Source organism: Harpia harpyja, chromosome W (genome assembly GCF_026419915.1).
Source record: "Harpia harpyja isolate bHarHar1 chromosome W, bHarHar1 primary haplotype, whole genome shotgun sequence".
In the NCBI taxonomy this organism is placed as follows: Eukaryota; Metazoa; Chordata; class Aves; order Accipitriformes; family Accipitridae; genus Harpia; species Harpia harpyja.
Genome location: NC_068968.1, coordinates 6,186,994 through 6,202,750, shown reverse-complemented (window position 1 = coordinate 6,202,750; position 15,757 = coordinate 6,186,994). Strand labels below are relative to the sequence as shown.

The 15,757-nt window shown below is 44.1% G+C and overlaps 1 protein-coding gene across 1 annotated transcript; it reads left to right on the top strand.

The window, feature by feature from the left end:
• Positions 1-1,557: 1,557 nt before the first annotated feature.
• On the top strand, positions 1,558-15,238 carry LOC128136035 (BDNF/NT-3 growth factors receptor-like). The gene is made up of 4 exons (XM_052775127.1): positions 1,558-1,604; positions 4,155-4,394; positions 13,058-13,292; positions 15,140-15,238. Exons 1-4 carry the CDS (start codon positions 1,558-1,560, stop codon positions 15,236-15,238), a joined length of 621 nt encoding a protein of 206 aa, XP_052631087.1.
• The last annotated feature ends 519 nt before the right edge of the window (positions 15,239-15,757 follow it).

Here is a 15,757-nt window from a genome sequence, read left to right as displayed (position 1 = left end):
GGTTTCCCAATTGACTATATTCCTGATCAGATAACCTGCTGGAATGAACATTCTCACACGCCCTCATCGATTAGTATGACTGACCAAGTTTGGTTCTCATGTCTCCCTTATCATGTGTCAGTCAGGTTTCTGTCCCTGAATGTTCTTGTTTATGGCTTCCTCCTTTTCTTATTTTCCCTTGCTGCACTGAAAAAAGGTCCTTGACCAGATACCCTTAAAGGAGCAGACACACTCCTTTCACATTTCACTCCTTTTTACATTGCCCACTTTCAGTTTCTTGCACCAACTCTTGAAGATCCGATTCTGGTCCCTGTCAAAGAGTGAGTTTTTAGCTAACTAGACCATTGGATTGATCCCTGTATAGCCAAGTGGTTAATCGCCTGGCACTTCCTGGCCGTTCTCTTTTATCATGGTACAAAGCATAGCTCATGGTTATGCTCCAGTTAAAATTGAGGGCAGTACTCTCACTGATCAGGGATGGGACCTCACAGGCATGCAGAGAGCAAGACAGATGATTGTGTCCAGATCCCCCTGTTGGGCACAGGGTTTGGCCCAGTGAAAATATGAAGATTTTTCATCCCAGAGGAGCAGTCCCAAATGCCAGCAGCTGAGGGTAGGTTGTCTCCATGAACAGCAAATGCTTTAGAGAGCTTCAGCCTCCTGAGTGAAACAAAAATAAAAATGTCCCTGTGCAATGGCCAGTGGAAATCTGTAACTGGTAAGTAATAGGAGGATTTAGGCAGCAAGAAAGCTGAGTGAGCTAGCCTGGGGGAAGCATTGTGTCACCTGTGTGAGATTCATCAGAGATTCATCAGAATTTCTTTTCCTTCACCAGCATGCCTGTCGATTTTTGCCTGCTGGTTGCTGGGCAACCGCGGCAGTCTTGTACAAGCATGCTAAAAACCCTGGCACTGAATCTCACAGGAGCTACTTCATCTGACTCAAAATGCATCAAATATCTGAAATATTGACATTGCTGTAGCAAATTATATAGGAGCTAAGAGTTCCAAAAAAACCTCTAGTAGAGTGCTGCCTGTACAAGATGAAGAACATTTCCACGGCACCTGCAGAGGAAAACTAAAGGTTTCCAACTCTTCAGAACTTCTTAGGTCAAAACCACCCCTCATTTCTTGAGCTTAGCTATTGTATGGTGATGGGGAGCAGTAATAAGGGTTTCACAGTGAAAGTCTGAAAGAGTGTAAAGGAAAGGTAGCCTGAGAATTTCATTACCGAGTCATACTGATGCTGGTGAGAGCCAGATTCCCCTGTTCTTGCTCTGACTGACTTGTAGATGCAGCTCAGTGGTGTAGGGGTGGATTGAGGAGCTACAGGTTTGCACTCCCTATGGAGCACAGATCTGCAGAGACCAGTTTCTAAGTGGATACCTGGACAAAGATCCCATAGAGGAGCATAAGTGTGGGGTGGCGGTCCATCTATTAAGTGTGAAAAGGCTGAATTCAGTGGTTGTGGAGCTCCTGTAACAGCCAGGGAGTCCCTCTTTGCCCAAGGGAGCGTGTCTGTCCTCCTTAGCTGCTGGCCGAGTAGGGTTGTATGTACATGGAGTTGTCTCTCAGTTCCTACTCGGGCAAAACTCCCATGGACTGGTGAGAGTGCTTTGCATGCTAAAGCTTTGGTTTACTTGTCAATAATAATAATTATTATTCGTATGTTTTATATCTCTTGTGCTCTTACGGTTTTATTTTCCCCTTGCACTGAGAACATGCTAAATGCGTTACTCTGTCATTTCTATGTAAATTCTGTGTGCTTATTAATTTTTGTTCTTTTCACTTTCCTCCTTGCCTGACTATGTAAGCTCTCTCTCATGCATTCTGTCTATTCTCTGTGCTGCATGAAATAATGAAAAGGGACTTGGCAATGCTGGGTAACAGAAATTTCAGTCACCCCTTGGTAGCAGAAACCCTGTCTGGGTTTTACCTGGGTTTAGACCTTTCTGCATTTTGCTGTTTGACAGAAAATGTGTAATTGCCATGGCAACTGCTCTGTCATATGATAATTTTGCTGTTTCTGTGAGATAAAAAGCACTTTCTGAAATATACAATATACCAGCCTCACAGGACAAAGTTTTCAGCATTCTTACTGTCTTTCCAGGGAAAGAGTATGTTGGAAAGAGTATGAGCCTATGCTTCTCCCTGTCAATTTTTTTCCCTCCAGGTTGCTATTATTTAAAAATGTTTTTTATATGAATTGTTTTTCTAGCTCCGTTACTCAGAAGAATTACAGTCCAATTGCTTTATACATGAAACCAGCAGAGGAAACTCAAGTGGCAACAGAATTTTCAATGGTGATTCCATTATATAATGTAGATTGGACTGTGGGTCGGTGCTCGTATCATGTTAAAGCATCATCCCAGAGCTTGGAAAGGTTGGAAGACATGTTCCAATTCAGTTCTCACCTGGTTCAGATATGACTGTGTGGGGACCATAGGTGGGGAGATGATATGATATCCACCGTAGAGGATATAGCTCTGTGTGCTGTATCATAGTTTGCGAAGCAGCCAAAATCCTTATTGCATCATTATTGGTAAAACTTGTGAAAGAGGAGCTCTGGGCCAGAAAACACAGGAGGGTCCCTCACAGAAGGGGTGTTTGTGGCATGACAGATTTTTATTGCTTCTGGGATCTACAGAGCCTGAAATCCACAGGGGAAAAAAACCCTCAACTTGGTAGGTGGCTGTTCAGTTTGCCCTGCTCCTTGTCCCACCATCTGGACCTTATTACGGTAACTGTTCATTTTTGGAGACCTATGTTGCACTTTCATAAGTGAAGCAAGTGTTTTCTCTGACAGTTGTCTTTTAGCCCCTCATTCACATATGCATACATACAATACAGAAAAGTGGATAGAATTGTGTCTGTTGAAGAAAAACCTTGAACAAACCATGACTTTGTTACAACTGAGAACTGGGTTTGTTGGCAGAACCATTGTGTTGTATCAGCTTGTTCTGTGTCTCTTCTCATGAGTGTGGTTGGTCCCGTGCTCTCTATATGAATTGGGGATAGAAAATAACATGACTGGATGAACAGGAAAAAACATCTTTAGTTAAGGCAAAGCAACTACTTTTTTGTCTCATCTTCCTTCACATTGAGTCTAATTGTAGTACAGAGGTAGAGAGCCCAGCCTTCACTTTCTGTGAACGACAATTTGTGAGCGCTGGTAACCTGTTGCCATTCTCTTACTATTTAAAAAATATTATTTGAATTAATATAGTGCAACCACTGTACCTTTTGAAGGTAGAGCATAGCAGTGGTTTATTGCTATTTATGATTATTCCTTACTTAACTGGTGTCAGAATTGGGTTTTTTTAGTGCATGAAAGTATTTCCTTGCTCATGAAGCGTAGTTCTTGAGGAGAGATCTAAAACTGCCTGTGTGGGGGGGTTAAATTAGCATTATTTCATTATACAACATTTAAGCCTCCCATTTGATCCAGTGTTCATATATTTCCTGTAAAATGAAAATACGCAAGATTTTAAAGCTGTATAAATGGGGAAAAAAATAAAATTAACCCCCCCCAAATTCTGTTCTGCATCTACTTCCTCTCTGTCCATCAATTTAAGATTGATCCTCCAGTTGCTTATGCATATGCTTAATCTTAGACATATGAGTAGATTTACTGAATTCCAAAGGAGATTCTGGCTGAGGTCTCAGGTTGTAAGTTCTGGTCCAGGGATGTACCCTTCCATAAATCTACCTAATGTATAGCACACTGTAGGGGCCAACATCAGCAACATCATTAATAATAAATAACAAATGCATCTACATTCCCGCTAAGCATTTTAAGCAAACAAAGCTTTACTTTAAGGAACTTACAACAAAGGTAAATACCTATTGGATACTAGAGTTTTGCTTGAGTTAAATGCTAAAGGCCATAGATCAGCTGTGTACTAGTATGTTTTTCAGATAAGATGAATTTCTTTTTGTTCTGTTTTTGGAAAACACTTGGCACAGTAAGATCATGAGTATTCCTGCGTCTTCTTACAATAAAAAACGTTGTATGGGATGATGTGTGGCAGGGGAATGAAAGTTGTACCACTGTTATTTAATTGCAATTGCATCACATCTACATTGCTAAACCAGTTACTAAGAATGTACTTTCTCCATCCTTTACACAGTAGTGTCCTTATCTTACCCTTACAGTGCCTTCCCATGTTTGCTGCCTTCTGCGAACATCTCCCCTTCCTTACATCTTCCTTTCCTCCACCAGACGCTGAAGGATGCCAGTGACAATGCCCGCAAGGACTTCCACCGTGAGGCAGAGCTGCTGACTAACCTGCAACATGAGCACATCGTCAAGTTCTATGGCATCTGTGTCGAGGGTGATCCACTCATCATGGTCTTTGAGTATATGAAGAATGGAGATCTTAACAAATTCCTCAGGTAAATCCACCAACATGTGTTGCGTTGCGCTGGAAAGTCAGAAGTGGGCAGAGGAGGTAGGCATTGCTGGTACTTAATGCCAAATTAACTGCTCTCACTGAAAAATGCGGACACCTAAGAGTGAAAATCTGTGCAACACTGCTGATTCATCTTGTGTACTGTGATGTGGGGCTTGTTTCTTTACTTATTTGGAAGTACTATTAAGTTAATCCTTACACTTTCCACCAAAATGGGAACCAAAGGAATAGTGTTTTCAGTATATTTCAGCATATTCTGAAATGTTTGTTTATAAAACTTGCAGTAGTAATTGTTTCCTTGCCTCTTTTCTGCTAGTGCAGGAGGTAGAAATAAACGGACACCTGTAAACGGACATCTGGCATCTCTGGGTAACACCATCAAAAGCTTTTTACAGTCAGCATTTGCATTCTCTACTGCTAATTTTAGCGCCAAGGCATTCTGAGCCTCCACACTCGATACTTGTTTAGTTACTGCATCTCTTAGTCTGTCAATGAAGGACATGTATGATTCCTGGGGACCCTGCTTAATCTGCGTGAACGACAAAACATTTCTACCCTCTTCTGGCAGAGTCATCATTGCTTTAAACGCCATTACTGAAGCAGTTCTCAAGGCCTCTATGGGAAACCTTGCCTGTAATCTTGGATCAGTAAATTTGCCAGTCCCAATAAGGTGATCCATCCCTATTGCCTTCATGGGGTCATCATCGGGTCTATCCAAATTTTTTATAGCAACTTCTTCACACAGTCCCCTCCATCTGTCTCTCCACAACATTTTCTGAGTTGGCTTTAATAGCATGCTGGCTAATTGATCGCAATCATACGGAGTCAAAAGTTGAGCTCCAAAATTATTGTCGAGCAGCGCTTCAGTGAAAGGAGCCGTCAGCCCATAATTATGGACTGACTTGCGCACTTCTTTTATCAAATCCCATGAAAAGGGATTCCATTCATTTGGATTATTTGCCCTCACTATAACAGGATAAGCATGAGGAACGACCACTCCCTCGCTTGCTGCTTTCTTATGTATTTCTCTCCAGTAACTTCTCGGGTCACAGCCCAAATCTTCAGCTACATCGTAACTTGGCGGCGGTTTTTCTTTTTCTAAAGAAATATCGTCTCGGGGAGGTTCTGACCAATTATCATCATCGTCAGGTAAAGGTGGATATAAACCCGTAGACGGCTTAATCGGGCGTATTTCTTTCTCATGGTTTCGTGGTAGAATAGGTGGCGATGCCTTTTTTGGCTCCAGTGTATCTTTCACTGAACCATCCGGTAATGTCATTTTATGACAAGTACAGTCAGAGGGACAATGTGAACAAGATGACTCATTGGTATCGTGTCTGTCCTCATCGCCATTTACCGACACCGATACTGTTGGATTCAAAATCGAATTTGCCTCCGCTGCCACCTTTCTTTCTGCCCGTAAGGATCGTATATTGTCAAAAAGCAACCGCCAAGTAATAACCAGGTCTTCAGCGTGTTGATCCCCTTTAGAGATCGCATCCCGTAATTTTGTTCCAATTTCCGCCCAAATATCAGGCTCAAATGCGGTAGCCGTTTCAGCAGGATAGCCCTGAACTCGGCACCATTTCAATAACCTTCTCACGGAGGATTCAGTACATTTAATTCCTCTCTTAGAGAGTATATGCAGTAGGAGTCTGACTATTGCCCTTTCCTCCGAGGACATGTTCTGCCCCATACTGCCCCTGGTTGCTCACCTTCCTTTCAGGTGTCTTCTTAGCCTAGGCTCAGCTTCCCTGCTTCGGTCCCGCCGACAGCAGTACCTCCAACCAGGGCTTCTCCTGCCGCGTCTTCTGCGCTCTCAGGGCCACACCGGGGTCACCATTTGCAGGAGGTAGAAATAAACGGACGCCTGTAATCTTGAAAGCAGATGACCCTTTATTGCTAACACACACACATATTTATAATCACATATTCTGCAAAGTCATTGTACACGCGCACAAACATAAGGCATAATTGGTTATGCCAACTCTGTACACGCGCATAAACATAAGGCATAATTGGTTATACCAACTAAAACATGCGAAACTTGTCTCAGTCTAATTGGTCAAGATAAACTGCCGAATTTGAGGTTCTTTGTGCCAAGTTCCCTTTATCGTGGAATGCGCACCTGTGTTCTTCTAATTGGCATCTTTCTTTTTTTGTCTTCTTGTTTATTCTGTTCAAGGTCTTCTAAAGGCGTCTGGAATGCTCTTGTGACCGTTAGCTAAATATGTTCCCACATGCTAGCACTTGGGAAGATCCCACTAAGCACCTATCTCTGTCTGTAGGTGTCTAAAAGCTGTTGAGATCTACTTCCCTCCTCTCAGTGTTTTGAAAGGGTACCATTAATCGGCAGCAAGAAAACTTTGAGCCTTGGAAATTTCAGTGCAATGGAAATTGCTACATCTTGGGAGCTAGTTTGGGGCTTTTTTTTTAAAGCTATTCAGGAACGCGCATCTGAAATTGAAATTTGGTAGTGAAGCAGTCATAAATAAATAGGTGATACCTAAGGTTCACAAGAATAGATAACTCATGAACCAGTAAGTTATGTCCAGTGGCCTTGTGCATGTACAATTTCTTCTAGCCTGCACTTGTTGACATAAAAATAAACAGTTAAGAGACAAGGTTAGCACCTACATAAAACATTTGCATAAGGGACTGTTCATTCAACATCTCCTATGTCGTTTCCATCAAAGGGTATGTGCTGGTTTTGTCTGGGATAGAGTTAATTTTCTTCATAGTAGCTAGTATGGGGCTATGTTTTGGATTTGTGCTGAAAACAGTGTTGATAATACAGGGATGTTTTAGCTATTGCTGAGCAGTGCTTACACAGAGTCAAGGCCTTTTCTGCTTCTCACATCACCCCCACCAGCGAGTAGGCTGGGGGTGCGCAAGAAGTTGGGAGGGGACACAGCCGGGACAGCTGACCCCAACTGACCAAAGGGATATTCCAGACCATATGAGGTCATGCTCAGCAATAAAGCTGGGGGGGGGGGGTTGGCGGGGAGGTCGCTGCTCGGGGACTGGCTGGGCATCGGTCGGTTGGTGGTGAGCAATTGTTTTCATTTGCATCACTTGTCTGTCTTGGATTTTATTTCTCTCTCTTTGTTATTTTCCTTTTCATTACTATTATTATTATTATTATTGTTGTTGTTGTTATTTTCATTTCATTTCATTTCAATTATTAAACTGGTTTTATCTCAACCCATGAGTTTTCTCACTTTTAGCCTTCCGATTCTCTCCCCCCATCCTGCTGGGAGGGTGTGAGCAAGCTGCTGTGTGGTGCTTAGTTGCCGGCTGGGGTTAAACCACGACAGGGTATCACAAATGCATTTCAGTGTCCTGAGAGCTCTTCTGCCTAAGGATAACTAGTGGACACCACCATTTTGGAAAGATATCTGTGTAATGCATGCTACTGACAAAGCTGTAAAGCAATCAAACTAATGTCCCTTTAAATGGGTTTGGATTTTGTATCTAACTGAAATTGCTACTGACTGGTAGCATCGCCATTTTTTTATATCCTTGTGAAATGAGTTTGCTGTCCTTCTAATCTCCAGTGAACAAATAGCCACATCATAAAAGCAAAAGGCATCAGCTAGCATCCTCCCTTATTGGCAGAGCTAGCGGGGTTGACAGGGAGACCAGGGGCTGAACTGAGGATGCAGAGCAAACACCACTTTTCGTGGGATGATTATCTCTCTGGCAGAGGATTTAAGTATATTGTCAGGGCAATATTGGGGCATTTGCATTTACCCTCTTGGACCTCTGCTGTGGATCAGAAGAGAGCTTCAATTTTCAAAGCTGCCAGCCCAGTGCTTTTTCAGAGCACCGAATTTCCATTAGAACAAGCCAAATTTGCAGCTGATTCATTGTCATCATGAGAAATGCTTATTCTTTGATTCTTTTTGATTGGCCTTTTCTTATCTCCTAACTCTCATTTTGAATTGTACAGAAAGGTAATTTAGCAGACAGTATATTTCCTACATTAGTTCTTTTTTTTTTTTAAATTATTAAAGAGCCCTTGTCCTTAGAATGTAAATTATACTGGGACAAACTGTTTAACCTAAGCTCCAATTTGTTATTCCTCTCACATTTGCAGCAGCTTGTGCCACAGATCAGAGGTTAGTTGCAAACAGGCTGTAAAAACCTGTATTTCTTGCCCTGCAGCGCCACCAAAGGCTGTGTATTGGTTTTGTGTGGCAAGGTTTTGGTAGCGGGTGGGGTTACAGGGGTGGTTTCTGTAAGAAGCTGCTGGAAGCTTCCCCTGTGTTCGACAGAGCCCATACCAGCCGGCTCTAAGACAGACCCGCCGCCGGCCAAGGCCGAGCCAATCAGCGATAGTGGTAATGCCTCTGTGATAACATTTTTAAGAAGGAAAAAAGTTGGGACGGCGGTATTCGGCAGCCGGAGAGAGGAGTGAGAACATGTAAGAGAAACAACCCTGCGGACACCAAGGTCAGTGAAGAAGGAGGGGGAGGAGATGCTCCAGGCGCCGGAGCAGAGATTCCCCTGCAGCCCGTGGGGAAGACCATGGTGAGGCAGGCTGTCCCCCTGCAGTCCATGGAGGTCCACGGTGGAGCAGATATCCACCTGCAGCCCGTGGAGGACCCCACGCCGGAGCAGGTGGGTTCCCGAAGGAGGCTGTGACCCCGTGGGAACCCCGCGCTGGAGCAGGCTCCTGGCAGGACCTGCGGATCTGTGGAGAGAGGAGCCCACGGAGCAGGTTTTCTGGCAGGACTTGTGACCCCCTGGGGGGCCCACGCTGGAGCAGTCTGTGCCTGAAGGACTGCACACCGTGGAAAAGGACCCATGCTGGAGCAGTTTGTGAAGAACTGCAGCCCGTGGGAAGGACCCACGTTGGAGAAGTTCGTGGAGGACTGTCTCCCGTGGGTGGGACCCCACGCTGGAGCAGGGGAAGAGTGTGATGAGTCCTCCCCCTGAGGAGGATGAAGCGGCAGAAAATAACGTGTGATGAACTGACCGTAAACCCCATCCCCGTCCCCCTGTGCCGCTGGGGGGGTGGTAGAGAATCCGGGAGTGAAGTTGTGCCCGGGAAGAAGGGAGGGGTGGAGGGAAGGTGTTCTGAGATTTGGTTTTATTTCTCATTACCCTACTCCGGTTGATTTGTAATAAATCAAGTTAATTTTTCCCCAAACTGAGTCTGTTTTGCCCGTGACGGTAATTGGTGAGTGATCTCTCCTATCCTTATCTCGACCCACAAGCTCTTTGTTATATTTTCTCGCCCCTGTCCAGTTGAGAAGGAGGGGGAGTGATAGAACAGCTCTGGTGGGCACCTGGCATCCAGCCAGGGTTAACCCACCAAAGGCTGTCAGGGAAAATGGATCTGAAATTTAACCCAAAGGTGCTTGCTGCCTGTGTGCAGCCAAGGGCCATTTCAGCTCTAGGACTACAGCCTCAAAGTCATGCCTGCTCTGCACTTGTTCTGGCTAGCAGAGACCGATGTGGATCCAAAGGAATCTCTGTCAATGTTACTGGCTATTGCAGATACTGAGGAGCTCCTAATTCACAGCCAGCACCAAGAAGATAAGCAAGATGCATTAAAATAATCCAAAAGTTTCATTACATACAGACCATCTCCTCAAGAAAGCTAGTGAAAGATGAAGAGCTCTCTAATTTAGCAGACTCAGAGCTTCATGCTTGAGAAAGGTCATTAAAAAAAAAAAATCAGTGCAATGAAGCGGTACAATGCTTTTCAATAGGAATTTGCCTCTGAGTCTTGGTTGGGAATTTCATATCTTCCCTTTTATTCCCCCCACCATCTCCAGCAACAACTGTATGGCTGCCTGTGGCAGAACAAGCGCAGTTAACTTCTTTGCCTAGTATCAGATGCAGTCCCAGCAATGCTACACACCCTCCTTTATCTGTCACTTTGTTCAGGAAGTTCTTCCCCTGGGGGAATTTTAATATCATATTTCTAATAGGTAGTGTCAGATTTGATCTCACAGATTTTGATTAATTTGCAGCTCTTCCAAACTCCTATGCCCTTCCCCAAGGGACAAATTAAGGCTACACCTCACCTCTGTTGATTAAAAAGGTGACTCTGAAACTCCTCTTTGTAGGAAGGAAGGACTTCTGAGAAAAAATAAAAATCAGTTCTAGGGTATTTTTTCAAAAAAGTTCAGGAGAGAAGGGCAGAAGCGGTCTCTGAAAGATTAGTCTGCGGGAATGGAATAAAAAAGGCTTCTATAAAACTAGAAGAATGGGATGGATAAAAAGGGCTATTCAGAATATTATAGGGTGTATCAAATGAGGAATAACTGTCAGATGACCTCATTAATTGGCTAAGTACTGGCTAGTAATGCTTGATATAAAATGGTTGTCGTGGTTTAACCCCAGCCAGCAACTAAGCACCACGCAGCTGCTCACTCACTCCCCCCCCCCCCACCCAGTGGGATGGGGAGAGAATCGGAAAAAACCCAGTAAAACTCCTGGGTTGAGATAAGAACAGTTTAATAGGACAGAAAGGAAGAAACTAATAATGATAATAATAAAATGATTGGAATATACAATGATGCACAATGCAATTGCTCACCACCTGCCGACCGACACCCAGTTAGTTCCCGAGCGGCGATTCCTCTCAGCCCCACTCACCCCAGTTTATATACTAGGCATAACGTCACATGGTATGGAATGCCACTTTGGGTCAGTTGCCCTGGCTGTGTTCCCTCCCAACTTCTTGTGCCCCTCCAGCCTTCTTGCTGGCTGGGCATGAGAAGCTGAAAAATCCTTGACTTAGTCTAAACACTACTTAGCAACAACTGAAAACATCAGTGTTATCAACATTCTTCTCATACTGAACTCAAAACATAGCACTGTACCAGCTACTAGGAAGACAATTAACTCTATCCCAGCTGAAACCAGGACACTGGTACATGTAGGTATGCTGATATCTGTAGCCTCAAGGTACCAGGATATGACATATGTGTGTGACACATCAATGTCACTGATGTGACACTGTTAAGATAGCTGAAGCACACATGTTATAGTGCTTTGTTGGGCTTTCCAATTGCAGAAGGGTTTCCTTTGTCCTAGAGTGTATAGGAGTTTCTCATGAGTCAGTTGACGAGTATATCTTTTAAGGCATTGCTAGATCTTGAAAACCTCTGATTTCTGAAGTTGTTTAGTTGATCCAGCTAGACTGTGTTTTGTGTCCTCTGTGTGAGACTGAAAGAGTTAATGTCTCAAACATTGTGGTGGGGCAAGTTCTGCATAGCAGAGAGCAAGACAGAGAAAGGAAGAGGAAAAGAAAAGAGAAAAATTTCACTGGTCCTGGGTCCAGCGTTGGTCCAGCCAGTCTAGAGGTCCAGTTCCGGCACGCGCGCGGGGCTTCAGTTTGTGTCCTTTTATCATCTCCTTGCCCCTCCTTCGGGCGGGCACTTGAACTCATTAGGCTAATTAGGTGTCACGCGTGGTTTGTGCTTTCAGAACCTTTGGGAAATGGGTTGGTGGGCTTGGGGGTCGTTTGGGGAGTAACTTCCCCTTCCCTGCAGACATGACCATTGTTTGATCTTTGGCCATGCATGGTGAGCTGCCCTGCCCAGCATATCAGAACACAGAGCTGCACACCCTCCGGCATGCCCTCCCAGTCCTGTTGCTGATGTCCTGTGCTGATCGGCTTCTTTTCACCTGTGTTTTGTTGTTATGCAGAGTTCGTCCTTATGCAGAACTTGCCCCACCACAATGTTTGAGACATTAACTCTTTTGGTCTCTCACAGTCTCACTCTCTCTTTCTCTCTCCTTTTTCATAATCCCTATACCTCATCCCTTTAGACATAAAACCATTGACCAAGCCTGGGACTAGGAGTGGATCTAGCCACCTCTAGGCTCTTCTCTGAGAAGGAGTCTAGAAAGCAAGGGGGTCCACTCTGAACCTCGTGACTCAACGGGAGGGCTCTCCTTATTCCCTGAATTGATGTATATGGTTACCACGGGTTACACGGTTTACTGAGGTAGTTTCATGCCAGTTTCTGTTGTGAGAAACCACGCCACCTACTGTTACACCTTCCAAGTTCAGGCTGCTTCTGCCATGAATAAAACGTTCAACTGATCGTTTGGTGTCGCTTCACCTTAATTTAGCCTGAGGGAATTCTGAACTCACCACAACCCCTCCCTGGTCTGTCCAGTACGGGTCGTGACGTCCTCTTCCCATTGTTGAGAATTTCTGTGTTGGGCAGAACTCGCCCTCAGTGGTGAAATCAGCAAAAACAGTGTCGTGCTGTGCATATGGGTGGGAAATTAGAGGTATAAATCTAAAATTGCTGCACTTATTTCTCGGATGGCACCTGAGAAGGAAGTTAGCTAGGAAGTTAGTTACTGGAACAGAACAGGAGAAAGGTGGCGGTTTAGGACTGAGATATATTGTTATAAACCATCTGCCTTATTTCCCTAAGCAATATGTTACCCATTGTGTAACACCTTAAATCACTTGTCTTTCTCACCATGAAAGAAAACGGTAAAGGAAAAAAATTCAAGAGGCAAATTCTCCCCTATTTCACCAATTAATTTATAGCCCTTTTTGTCATTATATTTGAGTGAGGCAATTTTGTGGTTTAGGGCCCACTAATGCCTTTCACTTCTCTAGCTTACAAGTGGCCTATTACTTCCTTGGCTTGCATTTTGGTGCAGGGCACATGGACCAGATGCAGTACTGATAGCAGAAGGCAACCGTCCTGCTGAGCTGACTCAATCCCAGATGCTTCACATTGCCCAGCAGATTGCAGCTGGTATGGTTTACTTGGCATCACAGCACTTCGTGCATCGGGATCTTGCTACCCGGAATTGCCTGGTTGGTGAGAACCTGCTGGTGAAGATTGGGGATTTTGGGATGTCTAGAGATGTGTACAGCACAGACTACTATAGGGTAAGTGAACTGCTATAATCAGTAGTAACTGAGGTCTTATTCAGTCATCTTACTGCATTCATGTGACTGGACAGTCTCTGTGAGATGATTTAGGGGCTGGCATATGGAGAAGCTGGTTCTGAGTAAATACCCATGGTAATTACTCAGTTTAAGTATTAGTTTTGGTAGATTTGGAGAGAGTTAATCAGAATAAGATTGGCATGTCCTTTTGTTTATATATGTTGGCTTTCTTTTCTAATAATAAATCATACAACAGTCTTTTACTCTGGGCAGAAATTTGGCATGTTTGCTTGGCTGTAGTGAAGAAGCAGATAAAAAGGAAGAGCGGGTAATCAAATTTGGCCCAACTCTCAGAAGATATTAAAATATGTTCTTATACACTTCTAAGACAAATGGAAATTGTAGCTTTTGGTTATTGTACAATGTTTCAGTTTACTTAAATAGATATAATGGTCAGCAGCACTGGATGGGACATTTATTTTACTTGCTGAAAGCAAGCATTTCCTGCTTTAAGCCAGTTCTTTAGTCTTACTGTTTATGGCTGAACATTTGTTTTGTGTCACTCTGGTGAGGGCTGTAACTCAGTGGTGGGTAAGGATAGCCCATGGCGCTTGTTCATACTCTGGCCCTGGCCATTTTCCCTGAGCTTGGTTGTCATAAAATGATCTGCGAAGTTTGCAAAGGGCTTCTAGGATCTCTAGGATAGACAGGACTGTGTACACTGATTATTGTTGTTAATGTTGGCTTTGTACTTTGTGGCAAGTCATGTCGTTTACAGCATTTGCTGTTCTATACCATGTGTGTAACTTCATGGGTGGAACTGGAGTAAGAGTGGCAGCTATCAGGTTTTTGTAGCATGGGGGAGGCAATCCATGGCCAAGCTGTTAGTTTATAAATGCTAGAGTTGTATCCTGTAACATAAGCTACTCAGAATCTTTAAACACATTCTCTGTACCTGCCTCCCACATCACTTGTTACCAGCGAACTCCTTGTAGATAAAATGAAGGCCTATTCCTTAGCCACCTTAATTGGGCTGCTGTGTCTATAAAAGAACAGTGTCCCCTTGGCACCAGTGTTTCTGCGATGCCTGAAAAGAGATTGCCTTTTGTGGTGGGTTGACCTTGGCTGGCCGCCAGACACCCACCCAGCCGCTCTCTCACTCCCCTTTCTCAACAGGATGAGGGAGAAAATAAGATGAAAAAGACCATGGCTCAAAATAAAGACAGGGAGATCCCTTACCAATTACCATCATGGGGAAAACAGACTCAACTTGGGGAAAATTAATTGTATTTATTGCCAATTAAAAATAGAGTAGGATGGTGAGAAACAAAGACAAAAACTGAAACACCTCCCCCCCACCCCCTTTTTTCTGAGGCTCAACTTCACTCCTTCATTTCCAATTCCTCTACCTCCCCCCCCACAACCCTGAGCAGCGCAGGGGGGGTGGGGAATGGGCAGTTGTGGTCAGTACATACCAGTTCCTCTCTGCTGCTCCTTCCTTCTCACACTTTTCCCCTGCTCCAGCATGGGTCCTTCCCACAGGCTGCAGTCCTTCAGGATAAACCTGTTCCAGCATGGGGCCCTCCATGGGCTGCAGTGTGGCTATCTGCTCTGGCATGGTCGTCTCCACGGGCTGCAGGGGAATATCTGCGCCTGGAGCACCTCTTCCCCCTCCTTCACTGATCTTGGTGTCTGCAGTGTTGTTTCTCTCACATTTTTCTCACTCCTCCCTCTCACAGCTGCTGTGCAGTGGTTTTTCTACCCTTTCTTAAATATGCTATCAATCACAGAGGCGCTACCAGCTTTGCTGATTGGCTCAGCTTTGGCCTGGGGTGGGTCCGTTGCAGAGCTGTCTAGAACTGGCTGTGTATGGCACGGGGCAGACCAAAGAGGCCACCCCTGCAGCCCTCCCCACCCACTGCCCAAACCTTGCCACATACACCTAATATACCTTTACATCTAGATGAGGCTGGACAGGGCAGAGGAATCTACACACAAGAGTTATTGTTGAGTGTTGTTTCATTTAACAGCTAAGAAGTAGCAGTTTCCTTTGTTCTTTGTCCCTTCTATAAAAAAGCACACCTAGTATTTAGTAAACATACAAACCAGATTCTTAAGTTTTGTTATTTTGGAAATTTGGCACTTCAAGCTATTTCTTCAATGTAAAATAAGCATGACTTGATTTCATAATTCGGATAAATATACAGAGTAGTAATCTCTGGCTATATTTGTGTTTGAGAGGACATCAGTGAGCACCAAAGGTCAGGGTTTCTTGATTTTGTATAAGCAATACTTTTGGGTCTGGGGGGCATGTCTCTGTTCCGTATTTCAATAAGACTGAATTTATTTACCATGTTCATCATTATACTTCAGAATGAATGTTCATGCTTAATAGTAAATGTTTGAAAAGGCCTTGACAGAAAAAATAATGACTCCCTGCTGCAGAAAAAGTAAATGCAAAAAAA

Excerpts from the sequence above, each read along its gene's own strand:
- LOC128136035 (XM_052775127.1), top strand. The coding sequence starts at position 1,558 with ATGGAGTTGTCTCTCAGTTCCTACTCGGGCAAAACTCCCATGGACTG. Across the intron at positions 1,605-4,154 it reads GGCAAAACTCCCATGGACTG|TGCCTTCCCATGTTTGCTGC; the intron begins GTGAGAGTGCTT and ends TTACCCTTACAG. Across the intron at positions 13,293-15,139 it reads ACAGCACAGACTACTATAGG|AGCTGTCTAGAACTGGCTGT; the intron begins GTAAGTGAACTG and ends GGTCCGTTGCAG.